At 36.8% G+C, this 25571-nt stretch overlaps 1 protein-coding gene across 8 annotated transcripts in view; it reads left to right on the top strand.

Annotated features, from left to right (window-relative positions):
- Positions 1 to 14304, top strand: part of CSNK1G3 (casein kinase 1 gamma 3) — an 81019-nt gene extending 66715 nt beyond the window's left edge. For 5 of the 8 annotated variants that reach the window (XM_069001234.1, XM_069001235.1, XM_069001236.1 and 2 more), the window contains 4 exons: positions 7362 to 7468; positions 7848 to 7871; positions 12587 to 12678; positions 13973 to 14304. In XM_069001234.1, the coding sequence (XP_068857335.1) occupies positions 7362 to 7468; positions 7848 to 7871; positions 12587 to 12644 (189 nt within the window). In that variant the 3' untranslated portion in view covers positions 12645 to 12678; positions 13973 to 14304. The remainder of the gene's footprint in view (positions 1 to 7361; positions 7469 to 7847; positions 7872 to 12586; positions 12679 to 13972) is intronic. The other 3 variants (XM_069001238.1, XM_069001237.1, XM_069001239.1) reach the window with 3 other exon arrangements.
- Positions 14305 to 25571: the final 11267 nt, after the last annotated feature.

Raw genomic sequence — 25571 nt, 5'->3', positions numbered from 1 at the left:
TTTGCATGACTTAAATCAGTTGTTTTGCATTATATAATACTACTTTCCTGTAATGTATCATGATTCATATTTTCATATTAAGATTTCTTACCAAGAAATTTCTGCTGTTATTTATTACTTCACAGTTTAGTTGTCAAACTGAAATTAAAAAAGGTGCTGAAACTATGGAACTTTTTGTTTATGGAATTTTTCTTGCATGTTTCTTAGTGAAAGTCTTAAAACAGTTGAACTGTCTTTTTAGAGAATATATGCTTACCTTAGTGCAAGCAGCTGAAGTTTAGACTTTTAATGTGTTAGTTGTATTAGCAACTAAAAAACACTGTTCATTGAATTCAGTTTTGCTCAAGTAATATTTTTTGTTCCTTAAGTAAACTTCAAATTAAGATGCTATTTAGTGATGTTTGCTTAAACTGTACTCCTTTTATTCAAACAATAATTGACTAGAAGAATGTTCCCAAGGCAGTACCTCACAAATACCAGTGAAAAAATGAGAAGAAACCAACAGCTTTTCCTTTATTATTATTATTATTTATTATTCATTTATTTCATCTTCAAAGAAGATTTTTCTGGTTTGTTTTAAATTTTTAAATTAATTTTTGAAATTTTTGATGTCTTGCTCTTTGAATATATTTAGGGTGAAATAGTTGGGGTAATACGTAATGAATTAATACTGAAAGATTCAAAATGCTAGCTGTGAAGTCTATGCAGATTTTGAGCTTTGAGTCTCAAATGAAAATGATTTAGATTTAGGAAATCTTATCTGGACGGGAGGTGTTTTGTGGAAATTGCCTACTGCATTTTTGATTATGACAATCTAAATTGCGTATGTTTCTTCTGAAGTTTTTTGTTTCGGAAAAAAATTGTCAAGACCTGAAGAAAGAATAAAAAGTTCAGGGTACAGAAAACAGTGCTGCAGTCCTGTCAGTGTGATAACATTCTCAAAATTTTGTTGCTTTAGAAACAGCTGTCATGTGTCATGGAATGAAATCTAGTAGGTGATAATAATTACTATGTATCAAAAAAGTTTAAATGTTTTGTGCTTCCCATTGAGAAGTGTTTAAAAAACTTTACCTGTATATCTAACTTGAATTGCAATTGTTCCCTCAATAACATAAGTTTTAAAGGTAATTATTTATCTTTTGGGAACAGCATAGTCATGAGGAGTCAAAAATGGATTTGAAGTATCTTCCAGAATTTCTTTTGCCATTTTTTTTAGGTTAGAAAAATACCCACTGAATTTGCTAAATTACAGTTAGTAGAACTTTTGAATTGTCGTCATATGTCTCTGTTGGCAGTTGTGGCACTTAAGAAATGTTTTATTCTTTGTCAGGTAAAATGTAACCATTATAAGAAATTTTCTTCCTTTGTAAAATACGCTAAATACCCTTGGGGGATGGGGAGAACATTTCCTAGGAAATAACACAAGTAACACTAGTATTCATTACTGTTAATATAGTGTTATTTCTGTTCTTTTTCCTCAAAGGATACAGGCAGTCTGTCTGAGTTCAGGTCATTTGGATCAGTTGAGGCTAAGCAATTGCCACGTGAATAAAGCACTGTGTGAAACTGCAGCCATGGTCTGTGTCTTTGAAGATCAGGTGTTGTGCAGCAGGGTTGCTTTTTGTTGTGGAGTGGTCATGCTTCCTTGTTAAGGGCACTTAGAAAATCACATAATATCTCCAGTTATGCCGTGACATAGCTTCTGACTGTTGTCAAATACCCCTTTGTTGCAGGTATACTTACTGAATCATGCTATTTGTTAAGTTGCTTCATTAGCTAGCTGCTTCAGTTGGATTCTTAGTTGCTTTGAAGAAGACAAATTCCAGAAGTTCCACGGAAAATTATTCAAAGGAAAAGTTAAGTCTGAAATGTGAAGTTAAAAGTGTATTTATTTTTTTCTGTGATGTTAGTGAGGCATTGCTCATCTTAGAGATCAGTTTTATCAATTTTTCTGCAAGATATGAAAATCTGTCAGATTATTTTGAAGTGACAGTGGAATGTTTTTAGGTCAGCGCTATTAGTAATCTGTAATACTACTGCTGCTGTCATCTCTGAGGTTCTTTTTTAGGAGATTATTAAAATGTGCTAGTGATTCTTTTCTGTGACATACTAACATCAAGTGGACTTAATGTTGGTGTATATATTTGTTAGCATACATTTGTATGCTCCTAGTGATAAGTTTAAGTGGAAACTGTTGAGGTTCAAACAGGTTTGTTCATTAATAGATACTGTTCTGGTTTTTGCATTAATTTAATTTATCCCAGACCCTAGGCCTGTGTTCAAAAGATCCTAATGTGCTTAGTTAGACATGTCTAATTATGCTTTGTAGCACCAGTTAAAGTTCAAATAGTATTAAGAAATTGAGTTCTAAAGGGAAGACATCCCTTTTTCCATTTACCTCAGTCCATCTTTCTAGTTTGTGTAGACTTATTAATGATCAACTGATACCTCCCAGCAATTCATTCAACAACTTCTTTTGTGCCTTTGTTTTTGTAAGTTTGCCTCAATTCTCAAAATGTCAGTTGTACAACACTGAATTATTTCTTTCTCTGCATGAGCTACAGTCTGCTTGTGCACTCATAAAGACTGTATTAGTCTGTTCCATTACTTTTTTTTACTCACTGATCTTCCTCTTACCTTTTCTCTTTCTGTTTTCCCATTGGGAAATTCTTTAAAAGGAGGTTAGATTGAAAGATTGGGTTAAAGAGTTCCCAGTTAAGTACTTAGGAACTGCTTGAAAGGTTTTTATATTTGATGTCAGCAGTTTTGAGTTTCAAGATTCCTCTCCTTCAAGAAGTGAAGATACTAAAGCGTTAGATGAAACAAATCAATTTTCCTAAGCTTTTGTGAACTAAAAAGGTATTGTGATGACTTTTATTCATTTGTCTTAACGGAAAACTTTTTGAAGGTAAAATAAATGATTGTGTAATATCACTACTGAATACTTTTTTTTTTTGAGTGGAGAATTCAGTTATTGAGATTCTTAATGGAATGAAGGGTTTTTTTCTATGTCTTTAAAATTTTTGCAGTTCCTTGTTGTGATTGTAGTAATGAAAATCAGCAAAATTTGTTTTTTATGGCACACTTTCTAACTGGTTTTTTAAACATAGCAAATAAAAGGTTAGTTTACATACTAATCTAAAAGTAAAGAGGCTGAAGATTTACTGTTGCCATTTAGGGAACTGGCATTTAGACTTAACTTTGTCTGTTATAAATGGCCCTTACCAAGCTTCCTGAGGATCATGTGTTGAAGAAATCAATCTGTTCCACAACTAATGTGTCATTAATGGCTAGTGAGTGGAATTTTTGTTTCTTTACCTCATGGCATAGAGGGTAGCAAGAAACAATCAATGTGATGTATATGCTTCTTTATATAGATGCTCTTCATATTAAACTTAAAGAACTGATTAAATTTGAAGTAACTAAATTTCAATGAGGATAAGTTTATAAAAATGGTTAAAGTAGTTTTCAGTTTAGTGGTTATTGAAACTAGGTGAATAGATTAACTTAATCTTCAATATTGAAATACTTCTAATTTGAAACTTTTAAAATATTTGTTTTCTGAAACCTAATTCTGTGACTATTCAGGGAAAAATGTTTATCTGCATTTTGTGAACAGAACTTTTAGGTGCAAAACCATAACTTAAATATCCTAATTTTTTCACTGTAGTGGTATTCAAGTCTTCTAAGAGATGAATTGTGCCTCGCATTTTTCATCAGGCCATTGATTTCATCAAGGGAAATCCATTCCAACTTGAGTCACAAGCAGAGAAATTAAATTAAAAGTTTTTCTTAGCGCAAACTTGGTTTCATATATCAGTGCTTCTCTCTCCTAAAGTTTTAACTTTTTATGTGGGTCTACTGTGATGAATTTTCATTGTGCCTCATTTGTGGCACATTCTGGCTACACAGTTTGGTGTACCACTCCTTCAGTGCATACAGTGTCCTCTGGCTGACTTATTCTTGCTCAATTCTGTTATATTCCCGTGTCTTCCTGCCTGTGTTGGGCAGATTTTTGAGCTGATTGGCATGTAGTTGGAGAGAAAGGTGTAATGATTGGCCTAACTGATTAAAGGCTTTAGGTCAGATTGCAAAGTACTGATGTAACATGGAATTAAATTCATATAGCTGTAGCCTTTACTGACAGTGGAATTGAAGCACTCCTGCCTATCTCTTGTACTCCTTTGTATGGGCCTTTGTTAGTTTCTTGTTTCTTCATCTTAGTGATGAGCTCCCAGAGCTGCTTTTGGCAGTAATAGATTTGAGTGAAATTCAGGACATTTGTGATTCTGGAGAAGCATGACTGATGCTGTTTTTTGGATTTATACTATATACCGTTCGGTTCACTTATGCTTTCAGTGGTCATAATTCTTTCCAGAAAGAAGAACTTCATATTCCTCCCATCCAAACTAAGTCATGCAACAGACAGTTACACTTGATAGTATTTGTTTGTGTATTTGGTGAATGTGTTTGGGTGTGTATGTGTGTGGAAAAGATTATGGTCTCTTTCTCCCTGATCTCTGTCAAAGAGACAGAGATTGTCTATCATTGACCAGAGCAAGGCAGGACAGGCTTTTGCTATCTGGTGAGAAGTTTTCAGCAAAGTGTTTTGAATTCTTTCAAAGTAAACAGTCAAAATAATAAGCCAACTGAGGACAAAAGTCTTGAAAAGAGATTTATCCAGCTAATGGAAACCACTGTCAAGAAAAACTAGTAATTTTGAAGTCAGTTTGAAGAATAAGCTGCAATAAGCTTTGGGGTTTTTTTTACCAGATAGTAGTACATTGACCCCAGCAGAGGATGATTTTGCCTACAATAAAGATTGTCAGTTTAGATTAGTATAACACATACATAATACTTAAGATATTATTAATATAGGAAGAAGTTTTAGATACCTACTTTAATATTTTTCAATTCAAATGAAGATATGTACGTAGTTGAGTTTGATCTCTTTTTTTGAATGTTGTCCGAGAAGATAGATGTGAATCATTGCACAGGCACTCCTGGGAAGTAAGTGTGAGGGAGAATGTCATGTGGAAGCTCTACAGATGCTACAGTTGGGCAGTGTGTTTGATATTTGTGTAAAAATCATACATTTTTTCATTTATTTTTAGGAAAAGAGAAGAAAATAGGAGTTCTTGCAAATGCCTCTGCAAACTGTGACCTGTTTTTTACAACAGTTAGGAATGCTAAGTTGTATTGTATTTGCTTCCCATCCAGAAAGGGTCTTGTTTTTTCTTGATGTACCCTACTTTTATTTGAGTAAACTGAAGACAAAGGCCCTCTGTTTCTCGTCAACCACTGTTACTTAATCTTGAGCACGGATCTTTTAGAAAAGTTTTTAGAAAAGTTATTTTTAAGTCTAGACTATGGAGCAGAAATCTGCATTACTAGGGCTGCAGGCAAGGTTAACTACAGTGTTAATTGTGTGATATTGCTGCACATGGATTAGTACAGGCTGTAGTTGTGGTTAGTTATATAATTATGCACAGGAAGTTGCATGTGAGCGTGACCCCACCAGTGGTCTCTTCCAACCATAACCATTCTGTACTTCCTTTGGAACCAAACTCATTTGGTGGGCAAGTTGAGCAATTTTTTTATACCCTTACATTTTTATGACTGCTCCTATCTTAGTTAGAAAATACTTCTGGTGCACTTTTCCACTCTGGGTATTTCACAAGAAACAATTAAATGATCTTCACAGTAAGATACCTGGTGAGGTGGTTGGACAGTGATGACAACTCAGAATATTCTGTGACTCTGTAAAACCCAGTAACTACTAACCCAGGATGTTTGGTTCAGGATGCATTCCCCACTGTCTTAAGGTTTGTTGAAGTACAGTTCCTACCTATTTCTGTCACTGAATCTGAAGTGCTTCTGTCGTGCCCAGTGATACGAAAGTAAGCTTAAGATACCTCGTTGACACTCCATTGACTTACTTATCATTGCAGAAATAAAGTCCAATCTCCCATAATTCCTTCACTTATATTGACTGAAATTTAAGTAGTTAGATTCCTGCAATCTCAGACATTTTTTATTTTGTTACAAGCTTGTAGGGTTTTTTTGGCAGTGGCTCCTATTTTAGTGAAATTAGAAACAGGAGAAGACTTGTCCTGATGTCAGCATATGGCATGGAAAACGCCTGGAGTGCAGCAAACTTCTGAAGCTCTGTATTTAGTTACGATAGGAACCACAAAACAAATCTCCATAGACTAGACTCTTAGCTCTGGTTATAAATAGATGAGACATAACTGCTATATTAAGAGGAGAGCTTGGAAGAGTGAGGGAAATAATATTATGGTGATGACTTTCCTTCCCTCCCCTTTCATCTACCTTAATCTCTGACCGTCAGGCAACAGCTGGTAATAATCTTGAATTATGGGCTGCTCTTGGTCCTTATAGCTGATTAATTTTTTGCAGATGTTTTCTGCAAACTCTTGTGTTATTTGTCCAGAATGATATTTTTATGCTTGCTGCCTTGCCAAGCAGTTGCTGCTACTTAGTAGCTAGTAGACCTCTCCACGCAGTCAGTCAAGTCCTTAATGGGTCAGTTAGCACGGTCAGCAGCTCTGATCAGATAGATACTTGTCTACAACTGGTTAACCATCTTCCTTTTCATATTCTGTGGGGTGGGTAACAGAGAGGCCTCTGGAATGGCTCCATTTGTCATGCAGGAAAGCTGACAGGAACTGAGAGAGACTGTTGGGTTCCACTTGGTTTAAAGTCATAACAAATATTCCCAGAGAAACACAGCATTCATGGTGACTTGAACAATTTACATAGGAGTTTGAGTGTAAACTAATAGGAATGAAGATTAATCTGATTTTTATTAATTTTTTTCGCAGTAGGTGTTTTTGTGTTCTAAAAATTGGACACCATCTATACTCTTAGGTCTAGAAGATGGTCTTAGTTTTCACCTTTTCTGGTGAGTGCTCTTTGAGATACAACTGAATCAGGCCTTCATATTCACTCTGAATATAAAGACCTAAACTAAGGAGCATAAATAACACTGAAGGTGCAGGGATAGACTGAATTGGTGTCAGAAAAGTGCTTAGTGCCTTCCCTTAAGGCTCTGAAGAGATGTGGGGGAGATAAACAAACCTGATCCACAGAGTTGCTTTGCTTCTTCCACTCACCTTGAGTCTGTCATGTAGATGACAGTTCCATTAATAGATATGAAAGGAAAATTACAAGAGCACAGGGATGCCAGAATAAAACCTGGAACAGGTACTGTTACTGGAATAAAAATAACTATGGAAATAACAAAAATTACTGGGTTTTTTAAGAGGTATTGTAACCTCAGGAATTAACAAATGTATGTCTGGCAGTGGCATAATTTCAGGTCTTTCCTGTGATTTCAGGTAGTAAGCTCAACAAATGGAGAACTGAACACAGATGACCCAACCGCAGGCCGTTCAAATGCACCCATCACAGCTCCTGCAGAAGTAGAAGTAATGGATGAAACAAAGTATGTCCTTCTTTTTATATCCTTGGGATCTTGTGTGCTCAGCTGCTTCAATATTTTTCTCATATAGGTTTTCAGAAAATATTATCTGAACTGAATAGCCATTGGTGAGGGGAAAAAGTATAGTGCTATACTTAATTTTGTCTTTAAGTTTTTAAATAGTAGAATTCCTGTAGCTTGTGCTTTTTTAGGCTAAGTCTTCAATGACATAACTTGCTATGCTGGCTAGAGAAGTGCATGCATTTTTGATATTCCAACTAATTTTGAAATATTTATTTTAAAATAGTGTTCTGACTACAAAAAGCCATGTTTGAAAGATGTAAAATTTTTCCTCTATGTGGTATTCTGATTCTCTTTTTTCCCTTACTCTCTTTCTGTATAGCTGCCAGAAAGTGTTGAACATGTGGTGAGTTATACAGCACAGGCAGGCAGAAATAGCCTGAGGAGCTTTGTTCTTGTTATTGGGTTTACAACTAATTTCAGAGAACTTAAAAATAAAATGTCTGTTTAGAAACGACAAAATACATTTCAATTCTGTGAAACAATTAACTGTTTTTACAAAAAGCCACCTTCAGGAGCTATTCTGCCTGCTTCAAATCCTGCTTGCTTTTAAGTTCTGTAGTCTGTGATGTACTTTATGTCAACCTTTTTAATGGGTACTAGAATATTTTTTCTTACTTTCTATTCTGTTTGAAAGGGGAAAGCATTCTTTTCAGATATTGTAGCATTCAGCTAGTGTATTAACATCTAGAAAATAACTCACATGAATAAGTGCAAATGTTTGCACTTTTCCAGTTATCTCTGTAAACAAAGTATTTACCAGCATATTATTCATTGACAACCTTTTAACTAATCACTAAAACATAACTTCAGGGTTCCTTAATGTTACAGTGTAATGAAAGGGAAGAATATTAAAGTCTGTTAACATGGGATGGACAACTAATGTTTATATATTTGAGTAGTAAACTCAGACTTGCAAAATCGTACAGAAATGTATTCTTGATAGCTAAAGGCAGTATGAATTCCAACATGTTTTATTTTATGATAGAGCTTTAAATAGGATTTTACAAGGGTATGGACCTAGTTTACTGTAATATAGAGGCACACAAGTATGAAGGATACATTAGTAGCAGAACAATTCAGTAGCAGCAAGTTTTCTATGACCCATTTTCCTAACTTTTAGGAAAAGGGAAGCTTTTCAAAGTGCAATTTTTTCTTGATGCAGTTGTTTTACAGATTCTTATTTTGGTAGTTAAGCTTTATTTGCATGTGTAATGGAGGTGTCTGTAGGGCCATGTTTTTTGCACTGGTTTTCTGTGAGCACTGAGAAGAACTAAATTCTTTGCTTCCATCTTTGTAGAGTACTGTAGTATTTTACTGTCAAGAATACATTTTCTTTTATAAATACATTATTTTCTTATTAAAATACAAATTTTCTTACATGTATATATTTGAAAGAAAAAAAATCCCAAAGCGCAAGGATGTTGATAGGCTGCCCATATGTAAATTCCCTGTTCTCTCTCTTTAGATAAGCACAGTGATAACTTCCCTTATGCTCATGTACACACAGAAAAAGATCAAATTTCTTCCACTTTGGGCAGTGCTTAGCACAATTAAACCCATTTTTAGTTACCTACTTTACTTAGTTACCTGCAGAAAGTTAAGAGAATTCTCAGGAGCCAAGATGCTCAGCTGCTTTAGAAGTGTAGAAGTTCACTCCTTCTGATGTGAGTACATAATGGACAAATATACTATCCTTGACCTTTCTGGCCTACTCTTAACTGGTTTTGTTACAGACAAAATAACTAGTCTCAGTGTCCTACTCTTTAGTTTAATTTTCTTTTTTTTTGAGTATGAAACACTCAAATTAGTGTTTCAGCACTGTCTGTTTAAACTGCAGTTTCCTCTATCACTGGAGGCTTTTCTGGGGGTAGAAGTTGTTTCATATTTTGGCTGTAATTAACATGCATTCATGCCCACTCACCCATACCCCCTCTCCAGTTTTCCTATCAAACATCAATGCATAGGTACACATACTTTTTCAGAAACAACACTTTAGGAGATTTAGATAATTTTACATTTTAATATGATAATTACAAGCTTAGTGTCAAAAGTTGTGAGACATTTAAAATTTTGTTTATAGGTTTTACACTGCAGAATAGTGTAAGGGAATGGGATTTCTAGTATCCTTCATGTCTGTGACAGGGGTATTTTTGGTTTTAAGGAGACATTGTTTTCTCAAAAGACTCTCACTTTGTGCCTCTTTCGTAATCTTTTCTCCACCTGAAAGTATGAACAAAGCTAACCTTGCCCATATCTTCTGTTTGTAACATTCCTCATATTCTGGGGAGACAAATGTGAATCTTTTTTAGAAATGCTTCATTCTTTGTTCTAGAGGTCTTCTTACTTTTAGAAACTTAGCATGACTATATCTTTATTTAAAAGATTCAAAAAAGGGTGCCCCTCATATGGGATTGCCCCCATTATGTGTGATTTTAACTATGAACACAAATGTAATTTAGTTGAATATTAGAGCTTCTGCTACCATCTCACTGAAATGCTGTAGATCAGAAAGGATAAGTTTAGGATTTTTTTCTTCAGTAGGAATTTTATTGTTTTGGGACATTTAACCAACATTTAACCAAACATTTCATTGCTCAATAAATATTTATGTACTTATGTGCAGTACTTACTCTAAATCTTATGCCATGTCATTTTCATGGTGGCTGTGCAGTTAGTGTGACTTAGCAGTGGGTGTTGTGTTTTGGGCATTTTGGTGGGTTTGTTTTGTTTGTGAGTGTTGGAGGCGGAGGAGGTTGTTGGTTTGGTTGTTTCTGTTGGTTTGGGTTGTTAGAAAAGTAGCTACCTGCCCTATTTCAGTTGTTACTTACTGAAGTTGTAAAGCAAGGAGAAAACTAACCTGATCACTGTGCTGCCCTGACACTTGAGGTTCTACAGATCTCTCTATAAACTTCTACAGATGATCTTCCATTTATCAGTAAGCAATTAACCTGTCTTTACTGTTTGCTAGCCATCAGAACAGTTGCTTCTATGAAGCATGTGTGGTCTGGGTAACCAAAAGGCTCTTTTGGTGGGATGGCAAAGAAGGGCAAGCAGGAAATGATTATATGATCTGTCCTTTTAGCATCTTCCATCTTTTTTTGCCACTTTAAACACTTGTTATTAATCCTGCGCTAAAGTGCCTGCCACATGCTCAATGGCAAATATAAAAGCACAGCTATCTAAATACAAATGACAAGTTGCTTTAGCATGTTGGCCCAAGGGACTGCTCAAATGGTAGAAGGAAGGGTATTTAATAGGAAAAAAAAGTGTGATAATGTTTCAAGGACAAGAAATGTTTGAAACCGTAATGCTGAGATTGCTACCTTAAATAATATCTTAAAGGTCACTTTGGATTGTACAGGAAAAGTGCAGTGGCTTTTTATTTGTATAGATTGCTGTTATACTGCCTGCTCTAGAAATGTTACATAAACTACAGATAAAGGTTAGCAGTCATTAAATGCTTTATTAAAAAGAAAATCCTTTCCTAGAAGTAGAAATTTTTAAAGCATATCTCTTCTGTATTTTTGCATGCATATTGAATATTGTAATAAATTTGTGGTTTAATAGTCCTTAATAATGCACCTGTCTCTAACTTTAAATGTGGCTCTAAGCAGTGTAATATCTGTATTATGTATAAGTGACAATAACACCCTCTAGTGACAGTATTCTTAAGAACAAGTCTACATTTCTGTTATGAATTATACTAGTTGAGAGATTATGCACTATGGATCTCTCATTCAGGGTTTCTTTCATAAAATTTATAGTCAGGCAATACAGTCTGATCTGTCTTAATCCCATGTAAAGGTGCATATATTTTAAAACTACATTTATTTGGCCTTTGAAGCCAAGTTGAAGTCCAGCACTTCTAGATTTAAAAATACACAGTGTTTCAGTGTACTTCAGTCCAAGACAGTCCTGTGGGTTACAATTCATTAGGAGTTTGCATTCCTTTAGTGCTTTTTAGATATGTTATCTATTAATAAAATGCTTATTTTCCCACATCAAATAAAAGTTTTCAGCATTTAGTGATTTTCCTTGAATTGAAATACAGCTAAATAGTTTTTATAATTAAAAGAAACGAAACAAAACAACTGTTAATAGAAATTATACTCATTATAGTAGTATTATGCAAACTCCAGCAGACCAGAGGATTAAAAAAGTAGTGCTTTATGTTGGTTAAAAATAGAACTCTTGAATTCACCATTGCATAGTGCCTTTTTCTCTGATTGACAGTGAAATAGCAAACTAAATAGGCTATGCAGAAGGAATAAAGGACAGTATGATATTTGCAGCAAGGATGAGTTAAAATTTTCTGATAAGGAAAGCAAGAAAACCTAAAGTGTCCTTGAATTGTGGATGATCCAAGTAGTCCTAAGCATTTAAGAAGTCTGATCTACTTGGGTTGTTCTCCATTTAAAATTTATTTAAAGAGTGAAGAGTTAAAATTCTAGATATCTGTTCTAGAATATAAATTAACTGTCTGCTGTACTTCCATCTTCCTACAGTTACTTATGTAACCAGCGTTCTGTATATGCTAATGTTATGAATCAAGACAAAATTTTTCTGTGGGCTTTACCTAAGGCCTGCTAATCTCAAACAAGTGTATGAGTGATTTACCATCACAGTTGAGGGTAGGATTTCCTCATCTACAGGATTATAGGATAATTCATGTTGAAAGGGAGGAGCACTGTAAAATCCTTTGCTTTGATATGTGGCATATATGTGCATAAAATACTTGGGGTGAAAGAAGAATAAAACTAAATTGGAGTTCATACAACTACAAGGAAATTCAAAGCTTAAGTGATAATGGATATTAGTGATTCTAGGCAAATGCTAAAAAAAAAAAGGGTTAGTAGTTACAGGGGAATTTCAGTTACAGTCAGTGGCTACTACCCTTTAAAACCAATTATGTCTCTTCTTTAAAAAGTACTTTTAATTTAGTATACAGTATGATACTTCTGCTAGCTGTAAAAATACTTACCTATGTAGTTTTCCCCTACTGAATTTTAATTCTGGGCTTCCTCTTCATCAATAACCAATGTTTTTTTCTACTGAAAGTTATGTAACTCTCAGAGCAGTTCTGGTCTGCCTCTGCCCACTGCTACTTTTTCAGTGACTGAGCGACAGAGTGCCTTGGATATTTTGAGAAGGTAACTTCTGTCTCCCCTTACTTTGGATGTTGTTCTCACCCCCTGTAGAACCTTATTTTTAGCCCCTTATCCTCCCTGAGTTTTAAATTCTTTCCCCATTTCCCATATTCCAAACTAAATCATCTGGATTCCTTCTGAATTTTAGTGATATAAAATACTTGGTGAACTTAAGGATTTACTGATCAAGGCTATTGATCCAGTACATTTATATTTTCATTACTGTTGTACTTCATAGTTTAAGACTGTTCAGTGTATAGCACTGCAGGTGAGAATGCAGTAACCAAACCACAGAACTCCATGGGGCAAGCTCTATTAAAGTAGACAGCTTGCATGTTCAGTTTTGATCACACACACTGTGAACACTTTACTGTGAAGCTTTATTTTTAAAGGTGGTGTTCAGGACCTGGCAGTTGCTTAAAATAAACCCAACAGTACAATTTAAATGAATTAAATTTTTTTGGTGTTATTTGTTGCTTTCCTATTTAGTTTATTTTCCAAAGTACTTTCTGGACTTCTGCAGTCCTCCTCTGTATTATCTATATCTAACTCCATCCAGCTCTTTTTTCATTTTGTAGTGTGCTTTCATGTACTTTCAGATTGTCTCTATTTGCTAAGTTAAATTCACAGTATTTGCCAGTTTCAGTTTCATTCATGTAGTATGCAGTAAGGCGAAAGAGAGAATATCAGTGTTCTTTATTCTTAAGCTGTGATTTTTCACTGTAGTAGTATTATCACAGCACTGAATCAGAACATTAATTATATTGTTCATGGACATTTTCTTCTAAAATATCTTGTGGAATAACCTTGCAGAAAGTTTTTCCAAGTTCTGGTTGACAAAGGAAGCTCAAATTGTTTTCTTGTCTTAGCAACAATAGTGTCTTAAGTGCACAGTTTAGGTGACACAATCATAAGCACAAGTTTCTATTTGGCATATTGCCAGTTAATATGAATGAGTACTCAGGTAATGGAATATTCTTTATTCTTAAAATTGCTTTTGTAAGTCAGCCTGTACTACCTGTGGTTTTGATACTCTTAATGATACTCTAAACTTAATAGCTACTTGTATTGTAAGCTTTTTTAGTTTGATACCTTTTTCCAAAAAAAGGTGAAATGTGTCAAATATATCTCTACTTCAGTTTCTTTATCTAATAAATCAATTGCCTGCAATAGAGCTTAGTGTGTTCCTTGTGGTGCTGGGTATACCTGAGCTACATACTTCAAAGGAGACATACAGTAAACAGTTTAGTTTTGTAGTTTCTTTTTATGTCATATGTAATTCATGTCACATTTGCAGGTGCTGCTGCTTATTCAAGCGGAGGAAAAGGAAAACCATTCAGCGCAACAAATGACTAGAACCAAACAGAACATGGGAAAATGCTTATTTGTTCAACTGTTGTCTTGTGATCTTAAAAAAACCCAACAACAAAACCCAAAGCAAAAACCTCCGTAATAAACACGATTTTCCAAGGACTCCCTCAGAAACAATATCATGCCTCTGTGCTTTGATTTGGTTCTTCTGCATCCATCTTTTGTTTTTTTTAATTCATCTGTTCTGAAAGCTTTAAGGTATTGTCAAACAGTAGTGCTTCTTTGACCATCAACATATGGACCAATGAAATGATAGAAATGAACAGTATCTTGAGCAAAACTGAACTTGAGAAGTATTTCTTCTTTCCTAGGAAGTAGTAACAGTGTCTTAGATGAAGACGGATGTCATAAATCAGTTACTTGGATTTGTAGCAGTGTATCTAAAGAAATTTTCTTCAAAAATGCTGAAGAAAAATACAGGTACACAACCATATTGCAAAATAATAAAATCCTAAGATTTATTTTATGACACTTGTGTTGTTTTTCTTCTTTTGCCTCAGTATTACTGGTTAGTCAAATTGTTACTGTACTCAAATTGTCACTGTCTAGTGATATGGTGGAGGCTAGTTTAACTGTTGACAGTTGTCAAAACGCTGGTGCTACTAATGAATGGAAAGTATTTCCAGTATCCTCTTGGTTTGAAAACCTGCTTTTATTTTGCCTACAATGAAAATTGCAGTACAGTAGAAATTATAAGAGTGTTTGTGCAAAGAATACAAATGTGTGTATAATTTGACTTCTCGTAATGGTAACAAGATTGAATTACCTTCAGAAAAGTTCTACAGAGCAAATATTGAATCTGGTTAAAGTGGAATAAATATTAAAGCCTGTATGTTCACTAAGGTAATTGATGATTGACAGCATCTTTAACTTGAAAATATGGACGTGCCATGTAAAGTTAGAGGTCTATTAGTTAATTATTTTGCTCTTTAGTTTAGAAAACAAATGCAGTGGAAGTGCATTAGACTTCTCCCTTCACTGAATACTGGCCCAGAGCATCCAAAATTTCCTTAATTTTTTTTCCTGGAATTTTCTTTTCTTGCAGTGTACTATTATCATAGGATGGCAAGAATGTGTCAGGTGCTTCTCTACAGTACAATGAGGTGCTTGCAATATGAACAAAGCAACAGTTCTGTAGGCAAGACAGCCCATTTCATATTTTCTTCTTCAGAAAATACATGCTTCTTTTAAAGCCATAATTGTGGTTTTGTCATGTTTGACTGCCAGGTATTGAAGAAGGACTGTGGAAGATGGAAGTGACTAGACAGATTTATTGACCAAAACACAGATTATCTGTTTTTTTATAATTCTTCTAGAGCTAAGTAGCATTTTTTTTTTCTATCCACAGATGTCTTTTGGCATACTTATTTATTTTTAATCTGTTTTGTGGTTGCATTTAAAATGTGTATGAAAGCAAAGATACATCTTTGAATTAATCATTGCATTTACAAGGATTTTAATTGTATTTTGTAATTTATTTTTCATTAAGGGCCAAAAGTGTATTTTATTATTTGGATTATGTGCTCATATGTATACTTTGATTTTTGTCATTATTACTGTTCACAATCTTAAGTTTTTGTTTTAGAAAACCTGAACTTGGCCTACAAAAACATGCTGTATAACAGGTTGTAAGTTTCCACTCCACCAGAGTGTGTTACTGATTATTTCAAAGTCATGAAGTTACTTCTTTGTTTTTGTTTGAGCTGAGAAGTAGGTCACTTGTCTATTCTCTTATGAAAACACATCCTTCTTTGTAGTACTTTACCAGATTTGTTGCTTGTACATGTGGTATATGTATTTCTCACAAACCTGATGAGTTTTATTCCTGGAGGTTTTTGATCTCTACAGTGTTTGTATGATCTGAACTCCATAACAAGACAGTGTGAATATTATGGACTTAAAATGGTTGAATATATAAAAGCTGTTTATTTGCTGAAATGACCAGTATCTAGGCACTTGCTTTTCAGCATTTTTTTTCAAGTGCTTGATTTTAATGTGGAAGAAGGTTTTCTTCTAGTAAAGCAGTCAGCACTAATGTAGGTATGCCAATATGATTTGCATTTATATACTTTTTCTTCCTGTCTAAAGTAATGAAGTAAACAATGGCTGGATGTCTAAAACTGACATACATCCCTGTTTAAATGTAAGAAAAAAAAATAAAAGATAGTTTTTTAAAATTTGTTGTTTTCCCCCCTTTCCTACAGTCTTAGATGAAATGTTTTAGGATGTGCTGAACAAATTTAGTTGTTTTGGATGGCAAGGAATTTGAAGGCATGATTCTCATAATGCTATCTTGACTTACATTTGTGTTTGCTTAGTTAAGAGGTGTTACTGTTACACGTTTTAATAGACCTGATAACAGCAATGGAGAGAGGAGACCTCAATGCGCACATTTGAAATCTACTAATGGATTAAAGTCTATGCCATCTGTGCCGCCTAGAATAAGACCTGAAGAGGTCTAGGAAATGGATAAAAAGAACATGTTTTGGATTTAGAAGAGACCCTTAAATAATATCTAGTCCAAACACAAAACACCACTCCCCCCCTCCTGGCATGAGTGTGGAAATCTTTCCCTAGATCAGTTTGCTCAAAGCCCCCATCCATCCTGACTTTGAATGTTGCCAAGGATGGGGCATCCACAACTTCTTCAGGCAACTTTCTCCAGTTGCCTGTTTCACCACCCCCATAGAAAAAAGGTCTTCCTTACATTCAATTTAAAGCTACCCTCTTTCAGTTGAATCTGTAATTTCTTCTTCTGTCACAGGCCTTGGTAAAAAGTCTCCGTGTTTTACTCTGCAAGTATTGAAAGCCCACAATAAGGTATTGTCAGAATCATCTTTTCTCCAGGCTGAACTACCCCAATACTCAGCCTTTCCTCATAGGAGGGGTGTTCTCATCCTCTCATCATTTTTGTTGCCTTCTCTGGACCTTCTCTAACAGGTTGCAAATGTTTCTCATGCTGGGGACCCCAGAGCTGGACACAGCATTGCAGTGGGATCTCACCAGCACAGAGCAGAGGGGCAGAATTCTCTCCCTCACCCTGCTGCCCACGCTGCTTTGGATGCAGCCCAGGACATGTTTGGCTTTCTGGGCTGTGAGTGCACATGGCTGGGTCATGTGTAATCTTTCATTCACCAGTTTCTCCCAAGTCCTTCTCCTCTGGCCTCAGACTGTTCATCCACCAGTCTGTACTTGGACTGGGGATTGCCCTGGGCCAGGTGCTGGATGTTGAACTTGTCTTTGCTGTCATTCAGGAAGTTTGCATGGGCACACTCCAAAAGCTTATCAAGGTCCTGCAGTACATAGAAGGTAGCTTTTGATAAAGGTGCATTCCTAGGTCTGTTGTTTGCAACTAAAGATGGTCTCATGGGTGAAGGTAGCTGTCTTGGTCACAGTTGATTATGAAATTGTTATGTTTAAGATATTTGGCACTCTGAAAAAAATGTCTGCAGAGATACTATCCAGGATTATGGAAGAGCAGGTTTTTGGCTTTCAGGGGTGTTTGGGTCCAGGTACCCCACTGAACTTGTTTACGTATAAATAAGGACTGCTGGGTGATGTGGTAGTTGAAGTCTGTCTTGGGTACAGAGATTACAAAATGAAGGAGGTTTTGGTTCTCAGAGAAGTGAGGAGGCGGATTAGCAGAACTGCCACCTTGGACTTCTGGCAGACAGACTGTGGCCTTTTAGCTTTATATCAGAGCAGATGTCATATAGTATGGAATATTCCTTTGGTCAGTTTGGGTCAGTTGTCCTGTTCATGTCCCCTCCCCACGTTTGCCCAGCCCCAGCCTGCTGGTGGTGGGGGTGCAGAATGTTGGGGAGACGGTGCTGATGCTGGGGCAGGGCTGCTCAGAAGTAGCCAAAGCACCACTGTTATCAGCACTTTACCAGTCACCGATGCACAGCAAAGGTGAGAGCTGCTGTCAGGAAAAGAACCTATCCCAGCTAGAGCCAATACAAGTAAACATGATACCCATCTACAAGAAGGCTGGAAGGAAGATCCAGAAAACCAACAGGCCTGTCAGCCTGGCCTCAGTGTTGGGGAAGGTCATGGAGCAAATTGTCTTGATTGTCATCACATGGCACTCACATGCAGGACGATCAGGGGATTGGGCCCAGCCAACACAGGTTTATAAAAGGCAAGTCCTGTTAAGACCACATGGTCTTTGACAAAGGTAACCTACTTAGTAGATGAGGGAAAGACTGGATGTTGTTTGCCTGGGCTTTAGTGAAGCCTTTGACACCATTTCCCGCAGAATTCTGCTGGAGAAAATGGCTGCTCATGGATTGGATTGGTGCTCTTCTCACTGAGTAAAAAACTGGCTGTGTGGCTGGGCCCAGAGAGTGGAGGTGGGTTACATCCAGCTGGCAGCTGGTCTTATCCATGATCTGGACGATGGCATTGAGTGTAGCCTCAGTAAGTTTACAGATGACACTACGTTGGTCAGGAATGTTGATCTGCAGGAGAGTAGGAAGGTCCTGCAGAGAGACCTAGACAGGCTGGGTCAATGGACTGAGATTAATTTAATGATGAACCTCCAGGCTGAGTGCTGAATCCTGCCTTTACAATAACCCTGGGAAGAGCTACAGGCTTGGGGAAGAGAGGCTGGAAAGGTGCTCAACAGAAAAGGACCTGAGGGTGCTGGTTGACAGCGGCTGAACACGAGCCAGGCTGTGCCCAGAAGAAGGCATCCTGGCCTGTATCAAAAATGGTGTGGCCAGTAGGAGGAGGGATAGTCCCAGCCAGGATAGTCACCCTATAGAGGGCACTGGTGAGGCCACACCTCAAGTCCTGTGTCCAGTTCTGGGCCCCTAAATACAGGAAGGGCTTTTTTTTTCTGAAAACTATGAGGAGGCTGCGTCCTGCTGATGGAAATTATCTCTGCCTGCTGAAAGTTCAAGGCTGAGGCTAAAATCCAAACAGCAACACTACCGTATTTGGGTTGTATTGCAAAGTTTCAGTAGCAGGGGGGCAGTGGGGGTGGTTTCTGTTAGAAGCTGCCAGAAGCTTCCCCCATGTCCAACAGAGCCAGTGCCAGCCAGCTCCAGGACAGATCCACTGCTGACCGAGGCTGGGCCGATCAGTGACAGTGGTAGTGCTTCTGGGACAACAAATTGAAGAGGGGGAAGATCTGTACAGGAGCAATTGCAGCCAGGGAAGAACGGAGTGAGAATATGTGGTAGAAACAGCTCTTCAGACACTAATGTCAGAGGAGAAGGAGGGGGAGAAGCTGCTCCAGGTGCTGGGGCTGGGATTCCCCTGCAACCCCTGGTGCAGACCATGATGAGGCAGGATGTTCCCCTGCAGTCCATGGAGGTCCATGGTGGAGCAGAGATCCAGCTGCAGCCTGGGGAAGACCCCACACTGGAGTTGGTGGGTGCCCAAAGGAGGCTTTGACCCTGTGAGAAGGCCACACTGGAGCAGGACCTGTGGCCCCATGATGAGAGGAGCCCACACTGTAGCAGGCTTGCTGGCAGGATTTGTGACCCTGTGGAGGACCCACAGTGGAGCAGTTCATGATGAACTGCAGCCTGGGGAAGCGCTCATATTGGGAAAGTTCATGGAGAACTGTCACCCTTGGAAGGGATTCCTGCAATGGATCAGGGAAAGCATGTGATCAGTCCTCCCCCTTTGGAGGAAGAGTGGCAGAGACAACTGTGTGATGAACTGACCATAGCCCCCATTCCCCGTCCCCCTGCACTGCAGGGTGGAGGAGGGAGAGAATTTGGCAGTGAAGCTGAGCCTTGGGAAGATGGGAAGGATGGGAATTGAAAGTACATTTTGTACCACTTGTGCAGACACAAAACTCATATTGCAGCTGAATTCGTTTTTGAATAGTGTTTAATTTTTTTTTTTTAACAGATTTCCTGCTACGGGTGCTAAAATACTATAATTTCAGTTGTGCTGCGATGCTGCCACTTAGAGTGAACATTTGAAAGTTCTTATTATATGTGCTTTGGAACCGAAACCATTATTTTCAAATAAAATATGCTTTACTGAGAAATGCCACAAGGAATTGAGTAACTGCTTCAGAAAATGCTCCATTTTGTAGCTAAAATTTGTAGCTTAAAAAAATAAAAAAAGGCAAGCAAACAACATGCACACAAAAACCCCCAACCCAACTACTGATCTTGTGTTAAGTATGTTAAACTGTTGTAAATGTAGGCGTCCTAGGAATGTTCAATCGGTGTTTCATGTAACTAGTTTACCAAAACGGTAGATTTTTTATTTAAGAACTATCTTATAAATACATTTTGATGTACAAATTGTTGATGTTATTGTTTTAAATCATAGAGTATTTTCTATACAATAGAGCATTGGAAACATACTTACAGAGCACAAATGATATCTGCATATTTCAAAATACAGAAAGGAAAAGCAACCAATGTTTTTAACTAGAAAAATGCACTCAAATTTTCAGAATCTGTCTTTCCATGGCAGCAATATCTATTGTTCTAAGCTTTCAATAACTTTGGAAGTGTAATGTACAAATGTGTAATGCAGAAATTAGCAGAGTACCTATGGTTGGTGTGTACTGATGACAGCTGTAGGAACTGAGGCACTAGTGTGCAGATAAAACTGAATTAAAAACCCACCACATCTTTCATTGTGGAACTAGAGCTGTGCAGTTATTCTTAAATATGATCACGAAGCTCAACAGCTTATAGATCTCTTTGGGATCCTTTCTTTGTGTAATCCAAAAATGTAAGATTTTGCTAATGGGTAAGAATACATGAATGAAACTCAGGCACAGACAGGCCTGAGCCTCAGTGGTTTGGTCTGGTTTGTTTGGTTTTAATTGTATTGCTCAGTAGGTTTTGAGTCTGCATGTTTGTTTATTTTTCCCCTGTCTGTGCCATATACATAAACTATTTTCCTGACCTAAAAGAGAGAAAATGGAGTTAGGGAAAAAAAGCAATTTGCAGAAACACTCCACTATAGATGATTATAAGGAATTTTAAAGGTGTGCCGCAACTGAAAAATGTGAAACGTTACATTTCCTTTCATGTGAAGCTTGGTATGACCTTCATTGTTGAAAATAGCAGGAAGTATTTCTGCAATGAGTATACTACACTTTCAGTAGTTGTCAAGCAGAAAGCTTAGCATGAATAAATACAGATATAAATTCTCAGGTCACATTTCAGTGAGAGTTCATGTTAAGTAGTAATATAAATGTAAGATCTTACAATGAAATGAAATTCGTAATATAAAGATCAAACCTGCCTATGAGAGTCTTTTAAGGAAATCTGTTGTACTGAAAAGATTAAAATTTTGTTTTAATATACAGTAGCATAGCACAACAAAACTAGGGCATTTCTGCTGGATAAATGTGATATGAATTAGGATCTGATTCATCAGAAAAACGGCATCTGCTTCTATGTGGATGATCTTACCATGCAAGAAAAAACTACCTTTTTTAAAATATGAAATGCTGCTCTTAGATCAAAACAAACAAACAAAGAAAATGCATAGTTAAATAGTCAGTCGTCACAATTTCTAACTTTAGAATACTCATGCACTGAACTTAGCTGTTGAAGTGTTTTAGTGATTTAAATTCAAACATTCCCTTTTAGCAGAGGTAAAATATTATCGTATGGACATCACTGACACTGTGCCTGTTTGTACCTTTCCTTCAGCAATCACAGTAGTGTAGGAGCATTGTGGCCGTGAGACATCACAGCCTGTGAGCGAAGGTGCAGAGCTAAAGGTGCAAAACCAGTTTGCGCAGAAACTCAGCAGATCACTTCTAGTCTGTGTGTCATGTGGAGATACAAGGTTGTCTGGATCAACAGCTGTGAATCTTTTAATGAAATGTACTTAAACTAAGATAGCTTATAAGAAACCACATGTAGTCTCAGAACAGGCAAGTGATTGCAAGGACATTTCTAGTGAAATTTTGTGATTTTTTCAAATGTTGTGTTTCCAAATATGCATAATTCATAGTAAGGGTGAGAACAGGTCACACTGCAAGAACAGCCACGTTGCAGCAGACTGAATGTGTATTGAACAGAGTAGTCTGTTTCTATCAGTGTTCACCATCAGATACCTAAGAAAGAGTGTGAGAAAAGATTATACTAATACTTCTCCCCGTAATTAAACTTTCTCAGCAATACATAGTTCAGGAATATTGACAGTCACAAGCAGTATTTATCAGTTTAATAACCTCACTGAATTTTATTTTTTCTTTAAGTTGCCTGATTGCTTTGTGAATTGGCATGTACCTCTTTTAGACACTAGGTGAATGGAAAGTCTTGCTGTTAATCTTTCTACATGAGTTCAACATATAGAAATGTTTGGATAAGCTCTCAAACAGAGCTTATCCAAAACTCAGTTTTGGTTTGTTGGAGTTGTTTATTTTGTTTGGACTTTTTATAGGTTAGGATTTTTTTTTTTTTGGTGGTGGTGGTGTTTGTGTTTTTGGTTGGGATTTTTTTTTGTCGATTTGTTGGGGTTTTTTTGTTTTTTTTTTAACTTCTGAAAATATGCACTAGCACATGTAGGAATGAATGATATGGAAATAAATGTAGGAAATAACTGATAATTCTGTGCAATAATTGTAGAACTTTAGAGGCTGATAATCAGAAATGCAAGTTCATAAAATGCTACCCCTTAACTGGGATAGTTTTGTTGGCTGTGAAACATCTCTCTCTGCTTGTCAGGGTGATGATATTACTAGGATTTTTTGAAACTTACCTTAGACTGTCACAATGTCAACTTTAGCTGGTCACAGTCCAAGGGGCTGATTTCACACATCTCCCTCTATTGTTGTGGCATGGCAGTGGTAAGGAAATTCAGAAACAGCTTCAACATTAGTTGAATTAGCAGGTTTTGACTGTAGTCTTGATCACCCTGGCACATTAACTTGTCCTGATATATAATTCTGAATACTTTTTAATGTTTGTTTTATGTTCTAGGCTTTGTGGGTTTTTTTGTTGTTGTTGTTTTGGTTTTGTGGTTTATGTGTGTATTTTGTTGGTTGTTGTTGGTAGTTTTAATTGCTGTTCAGAATGCAATGCAGTATTTCATGGTGTCAAGGAAGATAGTCTGAAATGGACAATTACTATCCTTGTCCTACTTGGAATGCTTGTTTTGACATCTGGCATATTTTGTCTGCACATAGTTTCTAATTTTTCATTTCTGCTTTCACTGTGGAAACCAGATAGATTTGTCTCAAATTGTCATGTTTTGGAACTTTCAGTAATCAGTGAAGGTCTCAATTTCTGAGCAGCCAATAAATGAGAACATGTAGTCTGTTCAGTTGCTTTCTAATTATATGCATCTCTGTTTAAAAGTCCTTAAGGCAAAAATTAAAAATGTCACTGTGACATCAGTTGTGATCTCTGAACACATTAGAGAAGAAATACTAATGCTACAACATATGCACCACATTTGCAGGGAGTTTGATTTTCTTTGTAATGTTCATTCACTGTTTAGCCACAGGCTTTCTAAATAGAACTTTTATTCTGGACCATTTTTCCCCCAATGTGTATTCTTGATTTAAGTCTTGAGAAAGCTTTTAAAATCTGTTTTTTATCATCTAACAAGTATGCCCTGTATTTCCTTTTAAACAGCAATGTAAATTTGCACTGTAGCTAGAGAAAGTGCTATTAACTACCCGTATGCATATGTGTTTGTAGTTAATTCTCACTTTATTTTGTTCACTTTGTGATGCTATTTTCCCTTAGGCTTCCACTTCTATTTCTGTACTCATTTTAGCCTGTGTATTCATTGATGCAAAGGCTTGTCTTGTCTTTACTTGCAGTAAAGTACCATGCTGCAGCATTAATATTTCAGAGGAAATACTGTGTTCTGACACTATGTACAAAATCTCAGTAATAACAGAATAGAAGGTTTTTGCCTACTGCCTTAATATCATAACTTAGAAGTTTATGAACTGTTTACTACAACATTAGACACATGAAAGCAAAATACTGCAATCATAATAGCTGGCTTTACTTAACCTGGTCTGCTAACAAACTGGCTTCTTCAAGTTTCTGGTTGTAAAACTCTAGAGAGCACCTAGTAATAATGTAGCTTCATAAATGTTGTATTGGCTGCTTGCTTATTATATGTTTGCCATTGACTATGTATGATCCTGCTGTGGATAATGCTTGTAACAGTCTGGCTGGTGATGGGTAAAATCTGCAGGTGCATGCAAAATACTTGATTTAGACCATCCTGTCTTGAAAGGGGAAGATACACTTCACTGCAAGCTGTCCACACAGAAATGATGCTCAGAAAAAGCACTGCTGTGCTCACTTAGATAATCTCACTATTTCACAGAAAGCTGAGTAAATAAAACAGCTCTTTCCTCCAATAACTTCTCTGGTAGAAAACCAGATGCTTTCTGTCACATATCTCCATATTTCTCATTAGGCAAATGCTCTAAGAATGTTTTTTTTAACATTCTTCAATCCAAAAATGTTTATTTAAGTTTCTCTGAGGAAAACCGTATCACATATTTCGGACATGTTCAGGGTTGTTTGTTTTGAAGTAAACTGGGCTTCTATATTTCTTTGACACCTGGAACTCATGGAGTTTATATAAGACCTTAAATTATGTGCCTGATAAAAGTGCAGTGTTTACCTTTTTCTTTTTTTGTTTGATTGTGTGTGTGATGAAGTTTATTTTAAAAAGTAACAAGAGACTTCTTGCTGGGCAGGAGGGTGGAATGTACTTGTAGATGTTTTGAGTGACTCAGAACGTAAGATGGACATAGGCTGTGGTCCAAGACACACTGAAGGAATCAATAACCTTTTCTGGTCTTTATTTTCCTTGAGGCGAGGCTTGTCTGGTTTAAATTGTCATGGGGTGTCTGCTGCTCTATTACCCCTCTGGCTGCAGTAGATAGGTCGAGTTTCGGGAGCCCAGCAGACCAGAGGGAGCTTGGGCAGCACTACCTTCAGACTGGAAGAGCTGCTCGGACGTTCGGACCCGCAGGACAAAGGTGGAGCTGAGCAAAGGAATCTTTTATCCCTGTCATCCCCCGCTGGATGTGCCACTGGATGGCAGCATTGGCTACGCGTTGGCACCGGCGGCACGGCGCCGAGCGGGGCTGGGCTCCGGTTCAGCCTCGTTAAACATCAGCCGGGTAAAAGATTGATAGCAATGCAAATGTATTTATAACCACTAGAGATAGTCACCTTCCACCCCAATTAGCCTTTGAATTGATTTAGTGAGAAAAACATCTATTATGGAATAAAAGTCTTAGTGATTAGTGTTGCATTATTTCGCTACATTTGAAATAGCTGTAGGTAAGAGGGTCTTACAGGCATCAATAAGCTTTAATATTATAAAGTGCTTTTAGGCTACATCAGAAGCAAATTACAAGTCGGTGGCTTGTTTTCTGAGTAAAATATAACTACAGGTACAGTGGGTGTGCTGGGACTCTGGCATTTACAAAATCTAGCTTATAGAATTTTTTTTTCATTCTTTTATTTTTAAAATGGATTATTTCACTGATCACAAAACTGTGCATCTTTCTGCAAGCAAAAAAATTGATTATATTTTGAAGTGGTCTG

Source organism: Aphelocoma coerulescens, assembly GCF_041296385.1.
Source record: "Aphelocoma coerulescens isolate FSJ_1873_10779 chromosome Z unlocalized genomic scaffold, UR_Acoe_1.0 ChrZ, whole genome shotgun sequence".
NCBI lineage: Eukaryota > Metazoa > Chordata > Aves > Passeriformes > Corvidae > Aphelocoma > Aphelocoma coerulescens.
Note: the sequence above shows the minus strand (reverse complement) of the source record. Positions and strands in the feature narration are given on the sequence as shown.